General features: G+C 30.3%; 1 protein-coding gene across 1 annotated transcript in view; it reads left to right on the forward strand.

Moving 5' to 3' along the window:
• Positions 1-8945, forward strand: part of LOC129968826 (protein kinase C, brain isozyme-like) — a 195985-nt gene extending 187040 nt beyond the window's left edge. Inside the window, exon 16 of the mRNA XM_056083100.1 lies at positions 8662-8945. Within this exon, the coding sequence (XP_055939075.1) occupies positions 8662-8814 (153 nt within the window). The 3' untranslated portion in view covers positions 8815-8945. The remainder of the gene's footprint in view (positions 1-8661) is intronic.
• The last annotated feature ends 657 nt before the right edge of the window (positions 8946-9602 follow it).

The following is a 9602-nucleotide window of genomic DNA, read 5'->3' on the forward strand; positions in this document are numbered from 1 at the left end:
TCAACGCTTCATCATGGAAGTTAAATGTTATAATGGAATTCAACGCTTATCCATTAAAACGCACAATTTGAATAGAATTGAGATCTAATAGGGCGTGTGTACCGTATTCTTAAAGAAAATATAGATAAATGTATTCATTTATGTACTCAAGAGTACGATATTCATTGGCACATAAAAACGCCTCTCTGGGGTCATCGGAAGTCTGTATTTTTATCATATAATACAGATTTTATAGTCTACCAGACTTCATACTCTATTACAGCTTCTTTGGCCTGCAGTAGTGGCTTTTGGAATGGATAGGGATTCTGTGACTTATTATCTACTAAGTAGTGATGCATTTCTCTATAATTTTAAACTTTGCTCTTTTTTAAGTTATATTTGAATAATATAATAGTTAGTAAATAAAAATGATTAGAAATTTTGAATTAATATAGACATATTTTATTAACTTTGTAGCATTTAATTAAGAATTTAATATTTAATTAATTTGCATGCTTTACTGTCGTTCATTTAGATTTACACATTTTTTTTAACCTTATTAACCTTATGAAAGCATATTTATATTTATCTGTTATAATTCCAGATTAACGGGCATCTACATTTGTACATAAATTAGAAGTTCAGTGTTTATAAATTCTAATAACTAAGTGATCATAACGAAATTCGTAGGAATCGAGCCAATTATTCTTGTTTGCGTATTCAGATTGTTCTAATATTTTATCATTTTCAGAATTTGTATTTTCCACAAATTTATTTACTTCGCAACTAAAAAAATAAAGTTCTTTAATCAACTTGCTTGAGGTCTCCACTTAAACTAACGATCATAAGCAATTGCTTAGTTAAAAAATCCGCTACTGTATGTGGGAATTAACTCTCCCCATGAGGGCACTCTACAGTTCTTTGACACTATCATTAACTGCCACAGGGAACGAAATATCCGAGTAGAAGGGTTGGACTGTAGTTCTCGAGCAGAAATGATTCACTTTGAAACGAAACTTCAATTCGTTTATAAAAGGATTCCGCAACAGAAACCCAAACAAACCACGATTTAGTGATAAACTAATTCTGGTAGGTCAAATAGCTTGTCAAAATAGGCCCATAACTAGTCAAAGAATTTCAGATGTAGATATTCATATTTTTTTCAGTCAAGAACAAAACGATTAAACTATCCTGGTAAATGAATGGATTCATTAAAATCTATCAGGCCCACATACATAACTTTATTTGGTGACCTTGGCGTCTTCCTTACTCGTACCAGCTGAAATTGTATTTTTTACAGACGCGTGTGGGAGTGCAAATGCGACGATTATAAGATACGACAGTAAGCGGGCGACATCTGCATTACGTGTAGGCAATTTAGTTTAAAAGGAAACCTTTTCACAGACTGTTGGCTAATTTCATAATTTTTCCTTAAATTATAATTTATAATGATTAAAACTTTAAAAGGGGCTAACTAGCAAATGCAGAACGTTATTGGGATGAGCCGAATTATTAAATGAAAGAAATGTTGGGTATTTCGTGCTAATATTCATGATACTGGTAATAGACAAAAAAAAAGTGCTTGTTTCTTTTTCTTTTTTTAAAGGTACTTTTATTTCAAAGCACGTATTCTTGATAATCATTATTTTGTCTACTGAATAAAATATTAAGACACATTTTAAAACCATTAGAAACAGATGACTTACGCGAGAATGAATTCTTTGAGAGCTAATGCAATTAAAAATTCTTAATCTGCCTAGACTTTTTCTTCAGATTCTTAAATCAAACAATTAATAATCGAATTGACACATTATGAAGAAAAGAAATTATAAATATAATGAATTATCATTCGTAATTTTTGTTAGCTTTACAACCAGATAGTGCCAAGCGTATGGTATTAAAATTTTATTAAATTTATTTATTTATTATCGGGAACACTCACGAAAATAAAATTTCAAAAAATCTAGCGCTTGCAGACATGAATGAAAACTGGAGTATAGAATCCCATCTTTACAAACATGAAACAAATTAGCTCCGTTAAATAAATGTGTATAAAATAAAAAAGCCTGAAATTTAAAATAAGAAAAGGATTATATATTTATTAATTACTAGCCGCCTTTGGCGACCAGCCGATTCGCCATTCTTAATGCTCGTTAAAATTTTAATAGTTAAATATTTTATGTAATTCCTACTTTAATAGCTTCTTCATTAAAATATTTCAAAATTTCAAATTTCAATTCACTCATAATATTATAAAGACCTTCAGACATAACATAATCTGTATCTCTCTAATTTTCTGTTAGCTCCCGTAGAATTTATGCTTTACATTAAATTAAAGTGTAAATGATTAATCTGCAATTAATATAATGATATTTTTTACTGAAACAAAGCATTTTTTTTAATAATATGATTACTGATAATAGAGTCACTGAGCGTTTAAACTTTATGGGCACTAAAGAATATCTTTCTTAATTTATGTCCTATCTCAAGAATTTGTCAACAAAATTTTCTCAGATTCATCATGAACAGATAGATTCATTAACAATGTTTCATTTTAAATGCATCAAACACTAAGAAAATAAAATGAATCGTTTAAAATAATCGGTCGAAAACAGGTTTAAAAAAACTACTTAAAAAACGATGTACTTAAAACTATAAGCATATACAAAAAATATATATAACTAACATAAATACAATTTACTTACAAAAGCATGCAACTAACCTAAAAATAATTTAAATCGTCCGTTGATAATGGTTGTCATGGCAACAATCGGAACAGAATGCGCATGCGTGAATTTTCTTCGCCAATTACGGTAACGCAAATGCGTGAATTTTTCTACTCCAGTTGGTGTAACGCTATGCAGATTATACATTTTTAATTTCCTTTATTCTGTGTTATTTTAATTCAAAAGTACTTCAGAATGAATCTGAAACATGGATTAATTAACAATGTTTCATTTTAAATGCATAAAACACCAAGGAAATGAAACGAATCGTTTAAAATTGACGGTTGAAAACAGGTTTTAAAAATACTACTTAAAAACGATGCACTTAAAACTATAAGCATACACAAAAATATATATAACTAACAAAAATACATTTTAATTACAAAAGCATACAACGAACCTAAAAAAAATTTTAATCCAGTCCGCATCCGTTGATAATAATTGTCAACGCAATGCGCATGCGTGAATTTTCAACGCCAGTTATGTAACGCAAATACGTGATTTTTTTTTCTACGCCAGTTGGGGTAACGCTATGCGGATTAGAAATTTTTAATTTCCTTTATTCTGTTTTATTTTAATTCAAAAGTACTTCAGAATGAATCTGAAGGATCGATTAATTAACAATGTTTAATTTTAAATGCATCAAACATTAAGAAAATAAACAGAATCGTTTGAAATAATCCGCTGAAAAATGTTAATCCTAGCCTCATTACTGTTGGGAGAAAAAAAACTAAAGCCTTACTCATTTGGCGGTGGCGAAAATGGAAGATTTTTTTTGGTGGAAAAGTTGGCGGTGGGGAAAATGGAAGATTTTTTTGGCGGGAAAGTTAGTTTTTAATTAATAATTAAAATTCTAGTTAAAATTTTTAAAAAAGGGACCCCAGGTGCACATTTCCGACCTCTAAGGTATACATGTACCAAATTTGATAGCTGTATGTCAAATGACCTTGCCTGTAAAGCGCCAACACACACACACACACACATTGAGCTTTATTATAAGTATAGATTTAATATGGGATTACTACATTAGAAAGAGTATTTTATTGATACAAAATATAAAAAGCGAGAAAAACATATTTGCAAAAACGATAGAATTGGTGAATATATGCATATTTTTGTATTGATTAATAAATAAAATATGTTTTATTTATTATACGTGTAATAAACTATAATACAGATTCCTTCATTAATAAATTTCAGTAAGAAAACATGTAGAATTGAATGCTTTTGATCCCCCCCTTCCTAAATCCGTCTAATATATTAAATTTTAAATACTAAATTATAAAGACTTACTTAGGGTATCGATTTTAATTAATATTAAATAATTATCGAAAAATAGCTCATCAGATTAATTACATTTAAAAAGGAATACCACCATTTTACAATCTAAGAAATGGCATGACGCTCAGTTAAAAGTACTTCATTAAATTAGCGAGATAATTAAAAACAACATATTTTGAAGAGAAGATCTGAAAATACGCAACATTTTATATACGCATTGGCTAGGAATTGAGGTTAAAGACTCGGGTGAAGGTTATTTCCCTGCTATTAGTCCAAATGTGGCTTCTTTATCGAAACCATTCATTGTCCTCTCTATTAAAAAAAAGAAAAACAGAATACTATCGTTAATGTTCAGGGTTATTTAATTGTTTTATTCTCATTTTACATTTATTGCGATATCATATTCATGACGTGAATTTTATGCCATGATACGAATAAATATGAACAAAACAGCTTATGCAGTACATTTATACAATACCAAAAGTTATTGGAACTAAAAAACAAACATTGGCTTTTTTTTTTTTGGTAAATTTTCTTTTGTAACTTTTATAAGAATTATTTCAGATTTATAAAGTAAAATTATAAAGATTTAGTCTCGTTGTAAAAGCTAAACAGTAGGAGTGGTCTCCGCAAAACTTTCTCGCATACCCTCAAATAAATTTTTTTTATCCCCTTTTCTCAGCATAAAATGGGATAAGGCCACAAATATCTTGCCTGGAATGGGTGAACGATAGTTACGAAATGTATATCTTTGGGTAGAATCTAGCATTTTTAATGCATATGTCATGAGAATATATATTTTGGACGCCTTTTTGCTAACTGGAGTTGCAATTACAAGATAGCATACCGAATTTCATTCATTTAAGTCATTGTGCTTATGAATTGTTTTGTTTGCATGTAAGCGAAAATACAGAATAAGAGGTGTTTAAACAGTTTCATAGATTTTGTTCAAAATTTGATGAGGATCAATCTTTTAGATGATAACCTGTATGCCAAATTTCACCTAGCTACCTCTTTGCGTTTTATAGTTGACGAATTCACTTACTCGAACAGGCAGACAGATAGACTTTCTGTATATAAATTTCGGCCAAAATTTTGTAGTAATCTATAATTTATTTGGTCTACATATCAAATTTCACCCGACTAACTCAAAGCGTTTTTGAGTTATCGGGTGTACAGACAGACTGACTTACTGGTAAACAGAATTACAAAGCTGTTTTTGGGATTCAGGATGGGTTTAAACATGGAGATTCTTCAAAATTTCGAATTCGAATTTTTTAACGATTGCAATACTTCCACTATGCTTCATATATGAGAAAGAAAAAAAATTCTTGAACCAGTGGCGCAGTACCTTTTTCTCTTGAACCAGTGGCATAGAAAAGATAAATGGAGCCTAGGATATAAAATGATTTGGTCATTCTCGCATCATATTTAAATTTAAAACTTAGCATAGCCTCACTAATTTTGTCTCCATGGCGCCCTCCTAAATTGGTAACTAAAACATGCATACCTCCTTTGCCCCTGTTCGCTACGCCACTGAATTGGAGAAAATATCGTTTTCATCATCATGATCAAAGTTATAATCTTGTTAAATAATAAAAAGTGTGAAAGCAGTGTTATTTGTATTATATCATATGTAATCTTTGCGTAATGTATCATATGTAATCTAAGGAGACTTTTCTTTAATATAAACTTACAGAACGCTAAAAGAAAATCGTTAATATCTACTTTTGTTTCAGGAGTAACTTCTGACATAATTATAGTAAAAGACTTCACTTGCATGTAAACATTTCCAATATATATTTACAAAATATCATTCTAATTTATTTTTCCTAATTTCATTCAACTTTTTTAATTAAATATTCTAAGAACAAACATTAGTAAGGAACATATTTGTTGTTTCCAAGCTGTAAGAAAAAGATCAAAGTTCAGAATTTACTATTTCACACGAATATTCAAACTTAAACCACAATGCAGTAGAAGAATTTGAAAAAAAAAAAAAAAAAAAAAAAATCGAAGTTACACCTTGAGAATCATTTGTAAATTGGTTGTTTTGCTGAAATGATAAATTTTTAAAGAATTGTTGACTTATAGTTTCGTCTCACATTTTTATCTCTTGACTACTTTTCTTATCACAATTTTCTTCAAAGTACAACAGCAAAATTCGGCAAGTCATTCTCATACATGCACTGTGCCTTTCCAATATTGAGAGAAAAAAAAGCATCTTTTTCAATAACGGTTTAACATCCAAGAAAAACCAACTTTTATGAATGAATCACGCAAACGTTATCCCAAGGAAAAGGGTGGGAAAAATTCCCTGAATGGTAACCTTTCGACAAAGGGCGTGGGGGCCTACGGTATGGAATTCCTTAATCCATAGTAGAAACATGCTTTCCCACGATCTCACTCTGACTTACACCGTAGCGTTCGAAAGTATTGTCATCCCCCCCTTCCTCTACCCCTCTGGGTTGTCCTCAACTTCGCACGAGAACATTGGATCAGTCTTAATAATATGAAGTTCTTACGCTTTCGGTTTGCTTGCATTGATGTTGACAGTTTTAGATAACTTGCAGCTCAGTAGACGCAGGATCTTTTTATTAGACAGTTATCTCTGTGAGAGATAATTTTAAAGTACCAGTATTTGATAAGGCTGGAAATTATCAGATGTTATCTCGGCATAAACACTGAAACTGCATTAAAATAATTCGAGAGTTGTCTTTCATCGTTCGGACATAAGTGAAACTTTGTCGGAAAACTGGATGTAAACGAGCCGCCATCAATCATTTTTTGTTGATGATTTTGATTATTTATTTAACGAAAGTTTAAACTTTTCTTAAAATTGATGCACTATATCTGCAGGTAGCAAAATTATAAAAATATTTTTAATTTAGAATATTATTGCCGTAAAATTAACGCGTAAAAAGCTGAAACTGAAATACATTTTTTTTCCCTTATTTAGGAAAAATCAAAGAATAATCCTCGGGATAAAAGCTTATATATCTGTCAAATTAAGTTCAATGTATTACAATATATAAATAGTTTATGATTGGGATAAATTTTCGAAATATCTGTGACCATCCGAATGAATTTGGATGCAGCCACTGTGAAACAGGGGGTTTTCCACAGAAAATGCTGATTTCCTAAAATGTACTTTTAAAGGTCCTAGGCTTTGAAAATTCAAAACGAATGATCCTGGATTAAATGAAAAATTCTTTAGCTCAGGAATAACAGAAGATACCGGAAAATTATTATACTAAATTTAAATAAATGTGTTAATAAATGTAAATAATGTGTGCTGTAGGTTTCATTTTCTGTAAAAAAAATTCTATCAAAATTTACAACTGGGGAATGAAACATTTAAAGATATGAAATAATCTTAAAAATTGATTGTGCAAATATAACTAGCTAGAGGAGTTACCACAAAACTTTCTCGCGTATTCTCCCCTCCCTCTCCTCTGTATAAAATTATGAATCTTAGTTAAGGCCAAGAGTGTCTCGTATGGCGTTGAGGAACAGTGATTACGATATATGGATTTTTGGCATGGATTTAGCGTTTTTACTGAATCTATTTGGGCGATTAGTTCCTGGCATTTAGTAATAAGTACCGGAATTCGAATTTGTGATTTAGAGGCGTTATTTCCAACCAATAGAAATCAAAATCTGACTCAGATCTACAATTATAGTCATAAAATCACGTACCCAAATATTCCATATTTAAGTAATTGTGTTTTCGCGTTTACATGTTTGTGAAAGTATAGACCGACAAAAAGTCAACCCCCTTGACAGATTTGGTTCCACATTTGATAGGTACCTACAATTTGAATGTTGAATCTGTGTTGCAAATTTTATCCATCTAGCTGCCTTCGTTTAGTAATTATCATGTTAATTTATATTCGAACAGCAATGCACACAGATTTCCTCTGAATGAGTTTCGCTCAAAATTTGATGGAAATCTAGATAAATAGATTCAGATAAAGACCATATACCGAATTTCATTTCTGTACTTCAGACAGTTTTTGAGTTCATTGAAACAGGCAGATAGAAAGACATAATGCCAGAAATGTGTATTTCTAACTCGGGTAGATCTAAAACGTGCATATTTGTCAAAATTAAACGATTACAATACTCAAAGTTTCGATTTATATACAAGAAAGTAAAAATGAATGTAATTTAACAAATAATGAACGCAGAAAGAAATTTGAAACTGTTTTATAAAGACACCTGTCCATAAATTTAGAATATTGAATTAAAAAAAAAACATCCGGTATTTCATGTGACTTTCTAACTTAGTTACCTACATCAAACTTATATACACACTTTAATAAAAGTACACTACTATTGCAAAATAATTGGTTTAAAAATAACTATTTAAACCATTAGCAGAAGATATTCACATAATTATTTCACTCAAAATATAATTAATAATGAATCCATTTGTAGCTGATTTACTATTAACTATACAATTTATTAATCTCAAAGATTCGCTTCAGTTTTAATATTTCATGACTTAATAATACACAGATCTCTGTATCTCTCTTTTCATAACAAGTATCAATTCACATTTTCACCACAAGATTTAACGAGTATCATTTCACATTTTCATCTGATGATTTTAAATCATTTTTTAAACTTCATCATATAACATATAATCAATTCTCTTTTATATATCTTGCAGAGCCATCCACAAGACGTTGGAAATTTCGACAAACAGTTTACGACGAGCAAACCGGATTTAACTCCAGCTGACAAAGTGGTCATCATGAATATAGACCAATCGGAATTTGCCGATTTCTCTTACTTTAATCCAGAATTTGTTGCACATGTATAGCACGCAAGCATATAATTTTTTTTCTTTACAAGAAAAAGGAAAAATGCAGCTCTCTTTCTATAAACATTCAAAGAAATGTTAAATGCACTTTATGTATATATGTATAAAATGGATCTATAAAATATGAAAGATTTATGAGTACAAAAACTGTCTGAGAAATGTACCTGTATTTCTTTAACAGAGCGACTGCTACTTAAACTTTAATCGCATATGTATTTTTATTAGTTTATTTATTAGTGTATTATCACACCAAACTATTTAATGCTATTAGATATACATAAAAAATAATTTTTACTTTATTTGGGGAGTAATTACTCAGTTGAAAAGTGTTAATACTGTTACGGAAGCAATATCCGTTATCCGAAAATCAATGGGTTCGGTGTAGTGGGTGTATTGTAAAATAGACCAACAGACTCAATTACAAATAGCAATGTTTCATTCTATACATAAACACGAATACATTTTCCAAAACACACGCACGCGCACAAACATCAGAGCAAATGCATCAAATATGTAATAAACAGTACGAAAAGTTCAGAGAGAACTCGCTTAACTTGCTTTCTGAACTTGAACTCAACTCATATGACTGATCCAACTCGATCTCTATGTTGTTTTATGTTTTCTGTGAAGAGATAAAGAAGTTTCAAGAAACATCGACATAACTAGCTTCTTGATGGACCTATCGCCAAAATTTTCGATTTCGTCGACAAATTTGTCGCCAAGTCTTTAAAATAAAGTTCAGCAAGCTTTAATGGGATTTATTTCCTAAGCATTTTATACGGAGCGGA

Source organism: Argiope bruennichi, chromosome 5, assembly GCF_947563725.1.
Source record: "Argiope bruennichi chromosome 5, qqArgBrue1.1, whole genome shotgun sequence".
NCBI classification, from domain to species: domain Eukaryota; kingdom Metazoa; phylum Arthropoda; class Arachnida; order Araneae; family Araneidae; genus Argiope; species Argiope bruennichi.